This window comes from Microtus oregoni, unplaced genomic scaffold, assembly GCF_018167655.1.
Source record: "Microtus oregoni isolate MIOR12 unplaced genomic scaffold, Mior012 000060F_001, whole genome shotgun sequence".
In the NCBI taxonomy this organism is placed as follows: Eukaryota; Metazoa; Chordata; class Mammalia; order Rodentia; family Cricetidae; genus Microtus; species Microtus oregoni.
In genome coordinates, this window is record NW_024543836.1 from 1,091,097 (window position 1) to 1,110,756 (window position 19,660).

Below are 19,660 nucleotides of genomic sequence, written 5' to 3' on the forward strand. Positions count from 1 at the left end.
TATCTCCCGGAAATGACGACAGCAAACCTGTAGAAACAATCATACTTAGGCGGGTGGCGCATGCCTTTAATCCCAGCACCTCGGAGGCAGAGGCAGGCAGATCTCTGTGAGTTCGAGGCTAGCCTGGTCTACAATACCAACAAAAATATCATGCTTGAGTTCCTGATCCAGAGCTCTGAGCAGAAGATCCTGTCCATCACCATCATCCCCACTGAGCTCACATCTTGATCTCCAGGATGGAGGCAGAGAGTGTGACACTAGGAGTCCTTTGAAATCTCTAAGCCCATCTCTAATGACACACCTCTTCCAACAATGTCACACCTTCCCAAACAGTTCCACCAATGGGGACTAAGTATTCAAACATATGAGTCTGTGAGGGGCAGTCTTATTCCGGCCACCGTAGAGGGTTGAACCATGGTCACAATGAACTAGGTTCTGTGGGAAACTGTGAGTGACAGATACTTCAGTACCCATGTCTCCAGTAACGGGAAAGGACTGCCAAGTGTGGGCAACCAAGTGTACGAGAGGAAAGACTGCATTTTGCAAGTAGAAACCACAACTAAACAGGTGTGGGCAGCAGACTGCGAACTTGCATGCCTCAACTGCGGCTCAGATGTGCAGTGATCAGTGCAGGTTGCATATTTCCTGGTTACCCAGTATCACAAGGAAAAGGCCTGAATGGGTGTCCAATCGCTCATATCATAGAATGCCTGACTTCACTCTTGTTGGGAATCAGCAGCAGTGTGACTTCTTGGGTGCCATCAGACAAGGAACATTTAATGCGCCCAGTGAGCAGGAAGGAACAAATGGACCTATCTCCTATGCTGTGGAGAGGATTCTGCCCACAGAAGATCTTCACAGAAAGCAGCTAAGGAATCCTTCTATATCCCTACCCCAAGCTTTCTTTCACCCTGATTTCTGGTGTATTCTCTGAGGTGAAGCCTGTGGTGGGGGAAGGTGACCTCTGATGCTCAAATCTTAAGGAATACAGGGTATCCTCTTCTCTATGACTGGTGGCCTGCCTGACGTTTGTTCCTTGGAAACTCACACTCAATATTTGACAATCTTTATGCAAAGACTGTTATCTTTAACAAGCTGGTACTAAATTGAGTAAACATGGAAATAAGAAATGCCCTTTATCCCTTCAGTTCCTCTCTGTTTGCAGAGCTGTAGCTTAACATTATGAAACCATCCACCTTCAAATATCCTTTGAAACCCCCCCCCCCAAAAAACGAAAGGACTGTCTGCTTTCCCCACATTTCTTGGCTAGCTACAGGGATCATCTGGGTTTCTCCTCTCTGTGTTGGTGCCTGTCTGTGAGCAGGGCAGTTGAAGGGCATGGGAGGGTGGCTATTCTGTGTCCTCCTCCTCCTTTCATAGGAAGTTGCTCCACTGGCCTGGCTCAAAAGGAGCAGGGCATTTGGCTCAGACAGATGGAGGGCAGGATCATTTTCAAAACGCATTGAGCACACCCGTCCCACTGTGAGACTGGCATGGCCGCGGCCACTGCTGTGAGAGCTGACTTTGGTTTGGTCTCTGATAGGCAGCTGGGGAACAGCCTCAGTGTTTTTTTTAATGGATGGGGGAGATGAAAGGAGGTACTTTAGTGAATGATGGAAAGCAAGCTGGTAGAATATTGTGAAGTATCAAAGATCTTTTTTTTTTCACTCTGCACAGTGGATAAGAATAAAAAAAAAGATCATTTTTTTTTTTTGTTTCCAATAGGGTCTTGAAAAGCTGGAGTACATAGCAAAGGCAAATCTGCAACACCGTCCTCGGTTAACAGGACCCATAGGGGTGTTTATAAAGTGCTGGAGACATGTGGACAGGAGTTAATGATTGACAGATCAAGGGAGGCATGATTACCAAGAAGAGTTTGATTTAGGCAAAACATGTCAGAGCTAAGCAGATTAGAACTAAGAACTAAGAATTAAGAACTAAGCAGGTTAGTTCTTAGCACACTTCAGTTCTTCTGGTCAAAACACAAAGTGATGAGATGTAGGATGTGTTGAGCAGTCTCTTTTACAATTAGCTGGGAATGTACTTACCCCACGCACGTGTTCATTTGCGGGTGGTAAATTGTTACTCCATAACTGTTGCACACACAACCGTGTGCAAGAACTTTCCTTGGCAAAATAAGCCCTTTGCAGAGTTACTATTTTCTTTCCCCTGATGGTTCCTGACCATTTACTTCAGGGTGGCCAGTTTGGGTGCCCAGTCCCATAGCATTCTAGTCTTCCCAACTCCGTCTCCACCGTGGACAGGGAAGCCAACCTTGTGACGTCGTTGACTGACTCTGAGTTCAGGATTGGAAGCTTTGGGGCCATCTGTATACCAGTCAACAAGGGATCCTTAAGCTTAGTGGGAGAGCCATGAGCCATTTCATCTGATTAGGGCTCGCCTTTCCGAGTAACCTCCATAGCGTCTGAACAAGATCTCTTCCTTGAATGGACTTTGAATTTGATCAAGTAGCTTGTATTTTAAGGTTTAAAGTGTCATTAAATTAACCTAAATTATGCTATCTGGACTGTGCAGTAGTGTTGTGGTTTACAGAAGGAATTAGCGGAGAAGGCAAAGTGCGGATACTAATTTGTAAAACATCCAGCCAGACTTTCTAAAAGCTACTCTAAGCCCCAGAGCTTTTGCCCACTTTGTCTAACTTCCAACACTAATCCCCACAGACCTTCTGTGGGTTAGAGATTCTTATTTCCAACTCACTGTATAATTGCAGGTTGCAATACACAAAGAGACTGGTGGCTGCAGCAAGCAGCGCTGGCGATTGCTTACACTGTCCAGTAGAGGGCCATACTGCGCCTCTTTCCTCTCTCCTTGGCTGCCTCCTCTCGTCATTTGAATTGGCTTTGGATTGTTGCAGTTCGTTCTAATAGAACAGACACGATGGTGTAAGACACTCCCCCCCCACACACACACATCTTGTCTAACTGCCCATGCAAATTTAAGCAATGCATACTGAATGCAGGGACCCAGCTTTTGGCTGCAGAATTCTCTTACCTCCAGAAAACCTTCAATAATTTGAAAAGTCTTTTATTTTAAAAACAAGGTCCCAGTATAGGTCTCGCATAAGCAGACAGCACCGACCAAAGGTAATGAACTAAATTGTAGTAGGTATTAGGATGCATGCGTCCTTTTTCCAGCCGGCGACATAAAGATTACTCCAGAATGTTAGTTAAACATTAAGCATTTTATTAAAAACAAGAAGCTTCCGTTTTCTTAAAGCAGTCTGTTTCGAAGCCGTGGGTAGTTGCTTCTGCCATGGCCAAGCAGCATTTTACCAAGTGTTCTTACAATACAGTGTTAACCTGGAAACTTCACAGAGAGAGAGGGGCTTCACACGAGCCAGCCGACAACGTAGTTCCCTTCTTTTGGGTAAAACAACAATAATTAGGAAACAAGTCAGTAAGGAACTCTTTTTTAGATTATTGCAAATCAGAATAAAACAGTGAAAGCAACAGCCCTTCAAGGGGACGGACTCAGCAAACTAGACTTCTGCCTCCACACTGCGCTATTCTTTAAAGGTGCTCTGAATATGATGTGATCTAAATCCACATTAAAGCAGAAGAAAAACGAGCGCGCTAACACACATATGCACAGACATGAACACAGATGATGGCCTCAAAGAAGATACTTTTTTTTTTCCCACAGCATGTAGCTCATTTACTTCATAAAACACACGGTTTGCACCGGTGCCTACATTCAGTTACATGGGTACAGGTGGATACACAGATGACCATTGGCCTTTAGTGATACTGAGAGATGCACAAACATGCAAGGCCATTCAAAATCAAAGTATATACAACCCAAACTCATTCGCTGGGGAGACAGGGTGATACAGACAGTGAGCACAGTGCTGGGCGCCGCCAAATCTGAGGCCCTTCAAGTACGTCTCCAGTCACATCTTTTAGGATGGGCCAGTCACGTTCTACCACTGTTCTCTTAGGACAAGGGTTCTCAACTTTCCTAACGCCGCGACCCTCTAATACAGCTCCTCATGTTGTGGTGACCCCCAGCCATAAAATTATTTTCGTTGCTACTTCGTAACTGTAATTTTGCTACTGGTAAGAGTCATAATGTCAACATCTGATGTCAGGCTATCTGAGCTATCTGATATTTGATCTCTGGTGGGTTTGTGACCCACAGTTGACTTAGGAAGTGTGTGACACTTTGGCCTTCTAGCAGCTGGACTTAACCTTTAAATTCTTAGTAATTTGGGGCTTAGGCACTCTAGACACACATCATAGAATAACGATTCTAGATTGTTACTGTGAAACATTAGGAATTCACTAAAGGAGGCGGGGCAAAGTGTTTAGGGTCCCAAATTAGGTTACACTGAGTAGCTTTAATGAATCTTTTTGTCATTTTCCCCACCAAAACACATTTCTCTTTATGTTTGAATTTCATCCAAACATGCTTAGATTCCTGCTGCACTTGTGAGGTTAGATTGTAATTTGTTTTGGTCTTTTTGTAACCCACAAGGGTCAGTAAGAGAAATGAGTTGGAAAAATATTGTGCTGCAAAGGAAACGGAGTAAAGTCAGTCTAACGACGTAAGCCATTGAAGTACGCTAAATTTTGATATGCAGAAAAAGCAACTGAATTCAGAAACATACTGTTGTTACTGCACTAATAAAAAACAGTGCTGAAATCTTAAATGCAAGATATTTGCAAACCTGGAGTACCTGGAAGCATGCAAGCCTTCGGGTTTCAAGACACAGAAAACTCATGTACAATTTTTGCCTTTCTTGGCTCCCTTTACAAGTTCACTTCTAAACTAATGATTCCCACATGGGATTCAGTGATATGAGATAATCTCAGGCTGTTCTTTATGAAACAGGAGGATACCCACTTCCGAGCAGGTGTTGGAGACTGTATTGTCACATTCATTAGAAGCTGTCTCCGACGCTTTGTAGGAAGGTTGTTTTGGGGTCCACTCCCTCTCTGTGTAAATGTTTACCCTGTCTTCGGTGAGACGATGACTCTCTCGGGTTTGCTTCTATTTTATTTGAGAAGCAGAAAGAAGAGAATGACTTGGATGAAGTTTCCAAAGCAAAGCACAGCATAGCTTGGTCCCTGGATGCAGAAACTGAATAAAATCTGGTGCTTTTATTTAACAGACAGAAACCTGAAGTGCCGCAGGGTCCCCAGATAGTAGGCCCATTGGCAGCCAGCGAGGAGGGAACCCGGTCCGCTGTGGACTGGTGGGTCCCCTTGGTGGTTTGCCAAGATGCACTCACCCCACCGCTATCACCAGCTGTGCTGTGGGCTGTGCACGCAGTAGCTACACGCTCACTAACATGGATAAATAGAGTTTCTGAAAAAATACATCTCATACAAAAGGAGGATGGAGTCACCTCAGCTGTTCGTGCCAAGAGACCTGAGGAAGCAGACAATCTTGTCTGAGTTTTTTTTTCCTTTGAAGAGGGCTCACATTTCAAATGCCTTTTTCCAACAGGAAACAACAGTGAAGAATAAGGATTGATACGTTTCCTCATTCTGTGCGTTGGAAACAGAGTCTAGGATCCCACATAACTCACGGTCATGGGAAAGAAATCGTTTTACAAGGGCTTTAAAAATCCCAACCTTTGACCTCTAGGGTTTGGCTACCACCATCTCTCCCAGTTCTCCACAGTCATGGAGGAGCAGACCCCAGACATTAGTCAGCAGTTTCTGAATCTTGACCCACAATAGGACAGATACCTTGAGACAGGAGAAATAGATGGAGGCAATTACAAGCAACCATTTGATTGATGGTTGACATTGTCAGGGCTCCACTGTCTGGCAGATTGCAATGCTGTTGAACTCCCTTTGCTACCGATGGATGTTGCTATTGGCAACCGTGCAGTGAAGCCAATAAAAAGGCAAGATGAGAGGAAAACTCAACCTTAGAGGAAGCCGTAGGGTTTGTGCTATAAATTATGTCCCCCTCAGCAATATGTAGCATCAACATTCAGGGAGGAGGGAGGCTGCTGTCTCGCTGCTGCCAGCAGCCTCTGGAAGACACTGGGTCCAGTTGTATCAGAAAGCACATGCTTGAAACTGTCTGCTTTGGGTGGACTGGCGTCCGTTTTCCTGGTTATTTATTGTTAGGACGGGTAACAGATGTGGGCTCACCGCAGCCTCATGTGGACTGCTTCTTCATTCCTGTCTAAGACAGAAACGTATGGGATGATGTGGTGCGGTACCCAGAAGCACCTGCACACGATCCTGCAGACTAGGGTCTCTTCCTAACTCCACCCATCCTTTGTTCCTCACCTGAAGGAGGGAGACAGCGCTGCAGAAGCTATTTGCCTTTATAGCAGAGTGATTCAGAAAACTGGCTTAATAAAATCCATAAATCTGCACAGCCTCCTCTTACCTGCTCTGCAGAAGCATTTTTTTTTTCTGCGCTCGTGTGTCCCCCCCCTCCCCCAGCCTTCCCTGCAGACACAGATGTGAAGGGCAGCTAGCAACATTGTTTCTTAGTGCGCCCAGCCCTTCCTTTTCTCCTTTGTCAAGATTCTCCCTGTGTAATTGTCTCTCTTTCCTGCTCAATTGATGCCATGATTCTGTACCCTCATTTGGGAGAGTGGGGGAACTGTAATTGCCTTTTTTCTTTGTTTGGATTGACTTTCACCCCTTAGCCATTATCTTAGCCATCTCTCTACCTTAGTCCCTATCTTCTAGCCCCACACTTTGCCCCGTTTATTTTATTGTGTTTCTTGCCATAACAAAGCTGCCTTCCTCATGGTGATTTCCAGATCATCCCACTCCCTGTTTGGTACCTTCATTTTTAGGACACCCCATCCCCAGCTTCAAACATCTGACCACTATTTTTTGATAATAACTGATACTGGTCAGTAAAAGTAAGGAAAAATGTTTTGTAAATGTTTGATTGTTTAGAGCTGGGCTGGCTCTCAGGTTTCACATCTGCGGGGATTTTCAGAGTGCTCAGAGTCTCTCTCTGGAGCACCATTACGTGAACAAAGAGACGATGATTTGTGTGGACTCTAGACCCTCAAGCCCTGTGAGCTCTGAACCCCCTGGACCTGTGGGCTCTGGACCTCCTGGACCTATAGGCGCTGGACCCCCAAGACCTGCTATCTTCTGTCCTGGGGAGTCCTTGAAAGTTTGTTGCACAAACGATTTTAAGGTTAAGACTTCTGCAAGTAAGCTACTAGGGTAATTTCAGTTTGGGCAGCAGAGAAACCTGTCCAAAGCCACCCAGTTGAGGATGCAAAATTAAGGACAGCAAGGCCAGTGCTTTTCGGTGAAGATGGACCCTCTCCACAAGTGTCTTGGGTGACATGGGCATCAAAGCAGCTTAGTAGACACCACATCCATTTAAAGCAGTTTTTTTCACCCGTTAGAGGCCTGACTACCTAGAGGATATAGGTTGTGTAGATGTTATTACCTGGCCTTTCTAGAATATTCTTTTTTTCACTTAAGGAAAAATATAAAATTGAGGTACCTTAAATTTTATCCCCAAACTTTTTCACCTCAGGCTAGTCCGTCCTCAGTCTCAGGGGTCCTCTGCGCTTGTAAAATCTCTCTCTCTCTCTCTCTCTCTCTCTTGGAAGTAGTTCTAGTGTTCACAGGTCACCTGTGGTACACGTGACTGTAAATTACTCTTCCCCTTTGCTTGAATAAATTTATTAATCTATTCTTCTTAGGAAAAGGCCTGGTCTACAATGAAGGCTGAATTCAAACACTGAAAAAAAAAAAACTGTGATCTCACTGCCAGGGTTATAGATTCTGTAACCCTCCAATTAGCAAGCTCACTGCGTTCCTACTGAGGACCCTTTGAAAAGATTGGGGTTAGTTGGTACTCATAAGGGGGAGGGAGACTCATCCAACAGGCAAACAAGACCAACGGTCTGGTGCATCACTAAGAAACAGTCACATCAGAAATAAAACACCTAAGATGCAAATCTGGATTCTTGGGACTGTCTGGAACAAAGACCTGCCAAGAAGGGACGTGCTCATGACAGGAAAATGCCATACGTGAAGCAGTGTTAGCGACACTTTTACCACGGTGTCCCCCTCAACTCTGAACGAGTGGGGCTGATAGCCCTCAGGCTCATGGATCCAAATCCAGCAGTGTGGGTTCATCATGGGAAGTGGAGGGTCAAGCTCTCTGCCGGCCTCTGTCTTTCATCCTTCCAGTCCTCTGCCACCAAGCACACTTCCGGGTGCGCTTCCGGGTCCGGTCTATACAGTCTGCACTTTTGGACTGCCTGAGCGGAAAGATGCGGCTGCTGCAGCGGATCCTTCAGGCTGCAGAGGACCCTCCAGGCCGCAGTGTCGCACAGAGGCTCTGGGTGCTTTACATCCTATCCTCGCCCGTCGCCACGGTGAGACTCGCAGGGACTGGGGAGGCAGCGGAGACCTGCAGTCTTTTCTGATGTAACTCTTCCCACTTCCTTCGGTTGGCAGCCACTGAATCCAGCATTGGCTTCAGTTTGGCGTTGACCTTCACCAAGGCCTAAAGCAAACGAGAAAAAGGTGGAGAGTGAGGAACCTGGTCACGGGTTTGTATCCTCCTCCTCCTTGTGTTTATAAGGGGGATGGAAACCGGGTATAGGAAAGGAAATGGCTACCAGGTAAACACAAATTGCTTCTGAGACCTGTGCCGAGAATGACAAACAAGATGGCTGTGTGTTATTCAAGGGACAGGCAACCTTGTAGACTGTCTGTGTTTACAAGTGCATCAAAAAACCTAGAAGACAAAAATGCATGCCACTATTATCTATCAATAACTGTATCTTTGCCTACCAGAGAGAGTTTTACCTATCAGTAGACTGTGAACTCAAATTTTTCAAAAATAACTTTGCAATAGTGTTGGCAGAGGCTGCTCATTCATTTCCCAGCCGCCCAGACCTGAAATAATCATACAGAAACTGTATTAATTGCAATACTGTTTGGTCTATTAGCTTATGCATATTGCTAGCTAGTTCTTACATCTTAAATTAACCCATTTCTATTAATGTGTGTATCGCCATATGGTTGGGGCCTACCAGTAAGGTTCCGTCTGGCATCCGTCATGGCTGCTCCATGGCTTCTCTCTGACTCTGCCTACTCTCTCCTCCTCCATCTGCTTGGAATTCCCACCTTGCCCTACTCTGCACTGTAATAGGCCCAAAGCAGCTTTATTCGTTAACCAATGATTCACAGCATAGAGAGGGGAATCCCACATCACAATAGCATCTGCCACAGTGCCTGCTGAACTTTCCCACGTAAGAAAGACCAGGTAACAAGAGGGGCTCATCTTCCAAAAGCAAAAGTGCGGTGGCCATGCTGAACATACAGATTAACATGGAGTGACATAGATCCCAATGATGTCAAAGGGCAGCAAGGCCCTGAGTGCTGTTATGGGTGCGTGTGTGTGTGTGGGGGGAGGATGTCTTCATGGGAGCCTGCTGACATGACTTCATGTGTCTCCCAGAGTCCTGCCTTCCTCATAGCTGGTCAGGTTGGCTGCAAGCCCTCTTACTTATCTTTCTCAGTGTTCCTAACTACGCCCTTTGAAACCTTCTATGCCTTTTAACGCAAACACCTGTTTTCACTCTAGTGACGAAGGGAAAGGGGCGGGGAAGAGAGTAATGGAGAGGCGTGGGGAAGGTGAGAGTGGAAACGTAAGCAGTGATCAGCTGGGGGAGACGGATCACAAGGCTCGTGAAATTGACGCTTCAGGGTCCTTAACTGCCCAAGAGCCAGTTCTTCTAAATACTTCCTTCTGCATTTAATTTACCCTCTTTAAGAGAAGAGGTCCCTACTTTCAAGTGGTGTGAATGACTTCTGACCTCAGAAGCCCTGGTTGGCCCCTGGCAGTGGCATGGGAACCCTACAGCACGCTGTCTCATCTGAATTGGATGCACATGAGCCTTCTGTAGCTTTTGAATCCGTCCACCCAGAAATGCAGTACTATGGGATGGGCCAAAGACATTACCTATGAACTAGGGTAAGAATGGATTCAGAAGGCTCAGGCTAAATATCAGTAGATAAACATCTTACAGGCCAGAGGGGCATAGAGAACACCCTGCCCATCTGGGAAAACCTCATGATTCTCTGTTCCATTGGAACTTTTTTAAAACTTAAATTGTAAAATTAAAAGTTTAGAGTTCTTTTTCTCTATGTTAAAGGCTTTTTATTTATTTATTTTCCTGTGGTGTTAGGGATCAAACTGAAGGCCTCGTGCAGGACAAGTACTCCCCCTCTGAGCTGTAAACTTCATCCTAATATTTTGTCTTTCTCTTCCTCTGCATTGGAATAAGTCTTACTGCTTATTATGAAAGACTTCAACATATTCAACCAGTAAAATACAATTAGCAAAAATATCTTTTACAGTATCTACATGTGAATAACTAAATAATAAATATGAGTAAAATCATTCATATAGGACATACATAGTAAAGGGTCTTGGAGTCCTTTTATATTCTAGACAATCCTATTTTTGAGAAAAGGAAATAAAGGGTGTCATTCAGTGGTAGAATCTTTGTCTCATCTGTGGAAAACCCTGTGTTCAAAATTCAGCAGTAGAAAAAAGGAAATACGGGGACAGTCCATCTTTTTGCTGTTGTTGTTTTTTTTAAAGACAGTGTCTTACCATGCCTTGGCCAGTCTAAAACTCATGGTATAGACTAGGCTGGCCTCAGACGTTGAGCGAGTTTATAGGTTACAGTTCATTATTAAGGGAAGCCAAGGCAGGAACTGAACTAGAGACCATGGGGGAGTGTTGCTAACTGGCTTGCCATAGCAACTTTCCCCTATGCAACCCTAAAGGAATGAGCCTGGGGCTGCAGATGTACTTGTCTTTAGAAAGATGATCTTTTAGGTGAGCCCACTTCTGAGACCAGGGATTAAAACCTTGGTCCCATGAAAGTTGCAGGTTGGCCCCATTCATCACAAGGGGACAAAAGTTGAACTGAGAATAAAACCACAGTAGTTCCTGCACATCTTCCAGAAAGCACCGTCTAGGTGTGCCCCGTGGTTAAGGAGTGGCCTGCAGCAAAGTCCTTATCTGAAGAACAGCACGTCCCATAGACGGTGGAGTGTCCTTCCCTAAACACACCTGAACCACCCTGCCAGTAAACCTGACAGATCCCCTAACAGACCTGAATGGACAGAGAGACTCTCGCTGGTTGAGGTGACTCCTCTGCACATCGATGCCCTGTAATAGTTATTCTCATCCATCCCCATCGCACCGTGTGTGTGTCAGTGAGTGTGAGTGTGTCAGTGAGTGTGTGTGTCAGTGAGTGCATGTATGAGTGTGTGTATGTCTTCTTTCCAGTGACCTTTGTCACACTCACTAGAAATATCTCATTTAAAATCTGATGTACCATTTATTTCATATACGAATAAACCAAAGCAACATAATAACCCAGTGATTAAATTTTAAAATTAAAAATTCCCTTTATTTCCACTAGAAAAATGCAGATACCCAATTCCTGCTCAATGCTCAGTGTTTATCTGTCTGTCTGTCTATTTATTTATTTCTGACAAAAGTGTGTAGCAGCGATGACTGCCATGGTCTTGTTTAGCGTGCCTTGGCACGGGCTCCTCTTTCCTCTGATCAATGAACGGACTACTGTCATTGCTATGGAAATTAGCGGATTTGTTCTTTCCTGCTACAAAAGCATTTCTCTAGAACTTATTTTTTTTTTTAATCCCAGGAGCACAAATTGAAATTTTTTTCTGCTTGAAATGTAATTAAAAACTCATTTGATCACACTATTTCTGGCTCTGTTTTACTTATTAAATTCCTGTAATCAGTTTTCTTTTATGGAGCTGCTGGGAAATGATCTCAAAAGCAACACATTTTTCTCTTCTTTGGCAGGTTCCCGAGCATTTACTAAATTACATTCCTAGCACCTGCCCATGATCCGAATTACTCCGCCAATTTATTCTTTGAAACACTTAAGCTTGTTTGGCTTAGCCCCAAACACTTTCCCTCCTCGATCGTCTCCTTTTTTTCTTCCTCTGCTCCCTCTGTGTGCAGCGAAACACTAGGGCCGGGGAAAGATACCTCTTTCTCAGAATTCCCCTTTTCTTGTTTCCTCCTGAGGCAGGATCACCACAGGTGGAATCATTTCCCTTAGCACAAATGTTGATTCTAGACAGAAGCAGTAAAACACGAGTCTGGAGGAATTGCTTTGATACTATAAATTTGCCACATAAATGCGGCTGGGTGCAAGGACAAGGAGCTAGTGGTATATCTGCAGAGAAAGGGGAATCTGCAAAGTTAAGTCCCAAGGTTGCCAGGGACTGCCAGCCAGGCCCTGTGAGCAGGAGTACCACATACAGAGAAGTGGATGTTCCCGAAGGCTGGCCACCAGCAGGTAATTCCTGATGGTTCTGGGAAAGTCAGTACTTCCTTATGTAGAGAGAGGGGACTGTCACCTACAAAGGACTCATGGGTGGTTGCATCAGCCACAGGATGCCCGATTTCCTTGTGGTATACATGTGACTGTGCCCCCAGGAGCAATGAGCACACTACCTCTCAAGAAGGTCCACTTTATTCTTATTGTTTGACTTTAGAATATTGTTTTCTTGTGCTGAGCTCAAGTCTATGACCATGTAACTTATTCCCAGGGGCCTAATCCTTTAGACCAGACTCTTCCAGTCCCGTGCAGGACTCATGACTCTTGTGTTGATCCTGTGAAAACCACTGTACCTACAAGTTGGGATGCACACCTTGTCTCTTGGGACAACCTTATCGACCCCATTGGCACTCTCTCGACCCATCGGGAGCACCTGCGGTAGTTTTGCATGAGGGGACACACCCTACACCTAGCAGTCTGGGTGGCTGAGGGATTCCTCCTTCCTGCCTCTGCAAGTCACACTCCACTGTTCGGCTTTCTATGGCAAGCACGTGTAGTTTAGTCTATATTTTATTTATATTCTCAATAAGTAGCATTCTCACAGCTCAAGGGATAGACAAGGGCACAGAGGTACAAGGTAAAGTCTGGCTTCTACACTGCCCCAACTGTTTATCAATAGATATGATCAGCTGTTTGTGTGGCCACAAGATAAATTTTTACCTGTATAAGTAAAACACAAGATATTTTTTTTTTTGTCTACCTAATGTTTTTCAGCTGTCAAATTTGTCAAGCTAGTCCCCTGCTGTTAACGGAAATTAGGTGTTTCTATTTGGCCATTCTAAGTAACGGTGTCAAGGATATCCCGTGCTTAGCCATTTTGTAGATGAAGACCACCAGATGGTCAAATTGTAGAATTAGTATTTCTGGGTCAGAGTATGTGATTTGCATTTTGATAGATTCTGTTAAATCAATACATAGAAACAGCGTCTACAATATAGAACAAGAGGCTTACATTAACCAAGCTAGCAAGAGAATGAAAATACAGATTCTAACTATTGTTTAGATTAAGGCCTTGGAAAGAGAGTGGATACAGCTAAGAACACAGAGATCTGGACTTCTCTCTATGATCCAATTGCCGGTGTGTACACGGGGCCCTCGCTCTCTCCTAAACTTCACGGAAACACATTGCTGTAGAATGTTTCTTATCCGCTGGTGAATGGCTGCATCAGCTCACACCTGATTCTCTCTCCGGCTTTCCCATGGCTCTGGCTCCACCCCTCTGCTGATCTCTCTGCTGATCTCACTGACTTTTACTGCTACCACACATATTCCGTGTTCCAGAAGGCCTACGTTGTGCCAGGCTGTGTTGCTTCAGGCACGCTAACTTTCTCAAGGACCTTATGAGGGCCAAATCATTATCATCTGTGTTGCTGTTAGTTCATCAGCGAGGAAAACTAAGACCTAGAGGGAAGGACTGCTCGGATCAGTTCTGTGGGTAATGGAAGAAACTGGCTATCGTAGTGTCTCCATCTCGTTACTATGGTGTTCGGGGTCAGATGAATACTTTCTGTGTTGGCTGCACTTTATAGAACACCCTAGAAGCCAGCAATAGTACCACCACCCCATTGCCTAAGTCATGGCAACCCAAAACAGCTAAAAAATAAAATATTTTGCCAGATGTCTGCAGACTCACCCCAGCCAAGACCCACAGCGCTTAACAGAACCATGCCTCCACCATGTGGTGTGAGCTTTATAGTATTTCTGCTAGCAAAAGAAGGGAGGACGCCTTCCTTTGGCTGGGTGGTGCATTCCCCTTTACCTTTTCTGATGACATTTACGAAGAAGAGACAGCGGGTTTATACAATGAGCATCCCCTGCACTAGGACGGGGCTAGGGGTGTGACGCCATTGTCTCACGGAAGCATCACGGCAATTCTGTATGGTAGGTCCCTTCATCGTCTCTTTATTGGTAAGGAAATTGCCACTCATCAAGGTCAAATGACTTGCCTGTCATCACACAGGGAGAGACTGAGGGGTCTTTACTCGAGCCTTCCTGGTTTAAAGCACTGTGTGGCAGGTCCCTCCTGAGACAACTCGTCCTCCTCGACCGTTCAAGTCCTGCTTGGCCTTCTCTCAGCAGCCTCCCGTCCTCCTCCTTTGTTTGCAGACTGAAGCGTGTCATCTAGATCCCCAATCGTAGCTTTCATACTTAAAGTGCTTTTGCATTTTATTTTTAGTGCTTTCAAATATGACCATCTTTTCTTTGTGTGTGTAGCCTCCGAGGTGGTCGCCCCTGTCCAGATGAGGTTGAACGTCCCCTTCTTAGCCAATGAGTCGGAAACTCATGGGAATGGATGATGAACGCAGGCTTTGCACTTTCTGTGAGAGGCTCACAATGACAGAAGTAGCTGTTGGTGCTGGGGTGAGGAGTGGAGGGGTCACGTGGTCTGCATCAGTGGTGAGGATGACTACCAGGTCTTCTCATGAAACCAGGTGTCTTGACCCACTGCAGAGGGCCCCTGCTGTTGAGCAAAGGGCATTCCTGTTATAGACCAAGGACAGCTGGAGAGAGGATGTCTTGAGGATGCCAACCTGAGTGGTCTCAGCTTGGGTGTGCTTGGCCATATGTTCCTGCTTTCTGGCACCCCCACCAGAGACCCAAAGCAAAGGTTCATCGGATCACAGATTGATGTCTCTATAAGCTTTTAAAAAACATTTTTTCTCTCTTTTATAAGTGTACTGGTTGAGTTTTTTTTTTTAGTATTATGGATCAAAATTTTCTTGCTTCTTTGGATGCCTGGTAATTCTATATTAAATATTAGAATTTAGCAGACATTATGAATTTTATGTGCACATTACTTTTGTCATTGTTACGATGAAATATCTGGGAGACGCAACTTAAGAAGGGTTTACTCTGTTGTGAATCTGAGCTCTCTGATTCCAGATGTGGACAAATGACCAGACAGCTGCGTTCTCACCACCTTGCCTTCCCTGCCATAATGGGAGGTGCTTTGCTATGGTAACGGGAAGCTGACTGATGGCTGCGCCACTCCATGGGCTCTGCACAGAAAATGAGCCCTTCGGCTTTGTTTGTTTATTTAGGTTTAAATATCTAGTTCCCATTACAGTGACCTCAGGAGATAGTGGCCTCTCCTCTCTCCCGGTCACTGATCGATGGCTGGTTAAGAGTGGCTAAGACAGGCTGGCCTGTTCCCACCTGCTACCCAGTCCTGCTAGACAAACACACCTAGCAGCTCCACCTGCAGATGAGCAGGGAGCTGTGCTCACGGTGCGGCTCCCTGAGCTGCCAGCAGTCAGTATGTCCTTGGGTTCCCCCACTGCCATGATCCATACCTGCTACCCCGGGGCTTGCTGCGTATCTCCAGTTGACCGCAGTCACTTCTAGGATCTCGACAAGAAGATGTGGGACAAAAGAGTGAACAAAGAGCCCGGTTTGCTGCTAGAAACATCAGAAACCACTCTGCCCAGTGGGTGGCTGTCGCTCCACTGTTAGAAGGGCACCAAGAGAAACCAAATTTGTGCCAGGCCAGGCTTCGCATCTGAACATGCCCAGATTTATCCTCAGCACTTTAATGGTATCTGACTGAGGAAGCTCTCCGAGCTGGTCATTCATTTTCTGGGATGAGGATTATTGCTGTTGAATGACAGTTCCAAACTGTTAGCAGCATGAGAGCCTTTCCTGCCACTTCTTACCAGCACCTTCTGAAGGAGAACCACCAGAAACTGAGAGACAGTTTCAGGAACAGAAAGAAATCAGAGCGCTTTTCAAAATACCGCCCCCTTTGTAATCGCCCGGAGTTGAGCCCAGGGCAGGTTCGGCAAGGCTACATCCCTGCCTCCTGGGTTTTTGGTAAAATGGCGGTTGGGGGTAGCGCTCATCTCAGCCCTGTGCTGCAGCATCGCTCTGCAACTACGATCGTTTCCTATGTGGGAGAAGATCTCGGGGGTCCTTTGGGGACTGGGGTTTTGAAATGGAAAAGCGTAGACACTCTGTGCAATTGACGTTGCCACCCAGACCTCCAGCAGGAGGGGCTAGGGGCACACCAGCAGTGGCAGGCCTGCAGATTCTCTCGGGTTCACACGACTGAGGAGTCACGGGAGTGAGAGTGTCTCGAGAAACACACTATTTATGGTGTGTGACTTTGGAAGGAAGTCGCCAAGGGTGGTAGCAAGTCTGAACGTCTAGACTAGCGAACCGCTGAGCTTCTAGGTTCCAGAGGTGAAGATTATTGATGAGTTAACAGAGACAGCCTCAGATTGGTCCCGCCACTTTGCAGTGACCTTGTTGGCCATGAGTTGTATTTAAGCCACTCCTGTCCCATGTGCTGTCATGGCAGGACACAGTGACTTGACCATGTGTGGCTGAACTCTTCCCCTTCCTTGAGACCTCCATCTGCTCCCAAGGCCACTCTCTCTGGAGCTGAGTGCTGCCATCCGTGCTGTGGTTCCACTCGGAGGTTTGCAGCACCGCTCTTCCTACTGGCATGCCGAACTCATCAGTCTATTCACCTCCCTTCCAAAGGCTCTCTGTACCCCGCTCTTCTGTTGCTGCTACAGCGCCTCCTCCATCTGAACTCTGTGATAGCGCCCTAACTAGTCTCCCTGCCTCCCGTTCGTTCCAGTCCAATCAGCTTTCAAAGGGTCTCAAGCTTGCCATTTCCTCCTGAACCATTTAGTGGCTCCCACTGAGAGCCAATGTACTCTGCGGAACAAGCCCACAGCCTGAGAAACCCTCCGAGAGATTGAGACTTGCCATTCTCATGACCCTAGCAGATCACGAGAGAGAAAGAAATTCAGAAATAAAACACACTATAAACTTGATGTCAAACCAGAACTTTGAAATGCCCAACTAATCCCCTTATGTTTCCTAGAAAACCCGAAGCACCCGTCTTTCCATGCACTCAGGCGAGCTCTCGAGTTTAAAGGTCCCGCATGCTGTTTGGAAGGGGAGCTGCTGAGAGCTGGTGGTACCCATGAGAGCAGATGGGGCCGCTCCAGGGTCCAGATGGAGACAGCAAACAGCCTCCTAAGCATCACTCTTTCCCTTCCTAGTCCAATGGCTTTTGAAACTCAAGGTTGTGTAAAAATTAATTTGCATTAAATTGCTTAAGATAATGTATTAACTACCATACGAGGCTCCCAGCAGCTTTAAACCACACTTGGAAAAGCAGACAATCAAACAACGGTGCTGAGCACAGAAGCAAACCAGACTTCTGGAAGGAAATGTTTTCACTGAACACCAGCCTTAGAGCACGTATTTGTATAGTTTTCAGAAGTCTGGAGAGGAAGACTCAATATTTACATCTGCACACATGCGGCACTGTCGGGTCCTGCGTCTATGCTTCCCAGAGTTTTTCCTCATTAAGTCCTCAATTCAAGCAGCAGGAGATACATCCCTATTCTCCCATTTTATAGACAACAAACAAAAAATCCAACAAAACAAAAATCACCCCAAACAACAGCAACAACAGCAAAGAAGTTGCTGGCCCTGAACTGTTACAAAATTTGCCCGGGGCAAACAGTATTGGGGTTTGTACACAGATATTTGAATGCGGAGTCCACGCTAGTCACCAATGACCACAGCGGTGGTGTCAGCTTATGTTTTTGTGTGGAGCAACCCTGAAAAGGAGAGTTAGAAAAGAAAAATGGATTCCTAGGTGGGTCCTGTCTGTCAGTCCCAAAGCATATAATTTCCCCGTCAATGTCCTCAACTGACCCTAGTTCTGCAGCGGCTTCAGACTCACGGGAGGGAGGGAGGGAGGGAGGTCACCCTGCAGGGTAGGAACAGTTTCAAAGGTTGTCAAGCTATGGAGCTGACATTTGGTGATGGAAACAAGCCCCTGTAGAGGCCACGACTCACACAGTTGACTCAGTGGGCTTACAGCAGCTGAGAGAGAGAGAGAGAGAGAGAGAGAGAGAGAGAGAGAGAGAGAGCGCTATCTACTGTTTGTCCTTCTTCTGCGGCCTGGGTGAAAGGGCCACAAGACTCTGTCTGGCCTTGTAACCTTTGCCCCACCTGGGGACACAGTCATTTGTCCTGTTGGCAGTGCGGCATTTCCAGCAGCGTTTGCTAGCTGCCTGTCCGGTATGCATTTTAGCCTTCCTTGAACTTATCAGTGGTCAGAGAGATGTAAGCAGAATTCATAAGGCAGAATTTCAGGGACAAGCTTGAAAGGCTCACTGTCAGCTGGGAGGGGCTCCTCCTCTCCTCCTCCTGCTTTTATCCCTATCTCTTTGCCATTGTTGGAACTTTAATTTAATGGCTGGAGCTACAGTGGCTAACTTGTGATGGTGAGGGACACTTTAACAAGGCAGCCTTGCGCTAAAGAAGATAAAGAGGCTCTAGGTCTCGTCATGCCTGTGCAGGCGCCATAGCTTAGCAGTCCAGACGGGCTAGTCTAGGTTATTTTTATCTGTATTAGTGGCAGAATATGGATGATGTCATAGTTAGGTCTGTGAAGATGGCAGGATGTTCTAATAGCTTTGATCCTTGAACAAACTGCTCTCCTGCAGAGAGAGAGAGAGAGAGAGAGAGAGAGAGAGAGAGAGAGACAGAGACAGAGAGAAAGAGAGAGACAGACAGACAGAGAGAGAGAGAGACAGAGAGAGAAAGAGGTGTTTGTGTGTGTGTTCATGCACATGAGTGTGTGTGGTTTTTTTTTTTTAACTTTTTTTTTTCTTAGCCATGGGTTATAAAAACTCTCACAGACAGCAGAAGCTAACACTGGCGTACCACACTTCCCTGAGTCCAGAACCAATCCCATGAACCCCTCTTCTCCAGGCTGGCCATAGGACTATCCCAATGATCTGTTTAGGAATGTGCCTGAGGCCCAAGCCAAGTCAGTCAGCACATTCACAGAATTTAACCTGGAAACTCCTCCCCTTTTATTATGATACAGTAATAGCTATAATGACACAGTTGTGACTTAAGAGCCTGGGCTTCTAATCCATTCAAAGCTAACCACTGGACTACTCTTTAGCCAGGCCCAAATTGTGTGCAGAGCAAGCCATCAGAGTGGTCTAGGTTCTCCTCCCAGAGGACGGTGTGCAGCACCCACCATCCAGTAGGAAAACCCACAGATACCGACTTGTCATGTGCACACACCCCAACAGATGGAAGACATTGTTATCCAAGTATCACGATGTCTAGAACTCCGCCAGGGCAGGTAGGGAAGAGGGCATGTGCCTCTGGCACCCCTCCCCCACCCCATCCCCCGCCAGGCACACTATACACCTATACGGCTCCTCTTTGCTCCCGAGCCACATGGGCCACTAAATCCCATTACTGCCCGAACTAATTTGGGCACTCTTAACCTTCGCTCTTTAT

The 19,660-nt window shown here is 46.0% G+C and overlaps 1 protein-coding gene across 1 annotated transcript in view; it reads right to left on the reverse strand.

Annotated features, from left to right (window-relative positions):
* Positions 1 to 4,920: 4,920 nt before the first annotated feature.
* Positions 4,921 to 19,660, reverse strand: part of LOC121439071 (dual 3',5'-cyclic-AMP and -GMP phosphodiesterase 11A) — a 282,745-nt gene continuing 268,005 nt past the window's right edge. Inside the window, exon 20 of the mRNA XM_041639564.1 lies at positions 4,921 to 8,478. Within this exon, the coding sequence (XP_041495498.1) occupies positions 8,320 to 8,478 (159 nt within the window). The 3' untranslated portion in view covers positions 4,921 to 8,319. The remainder of the gene's footprint in view (positions 8,479 to 19,660) is intronic.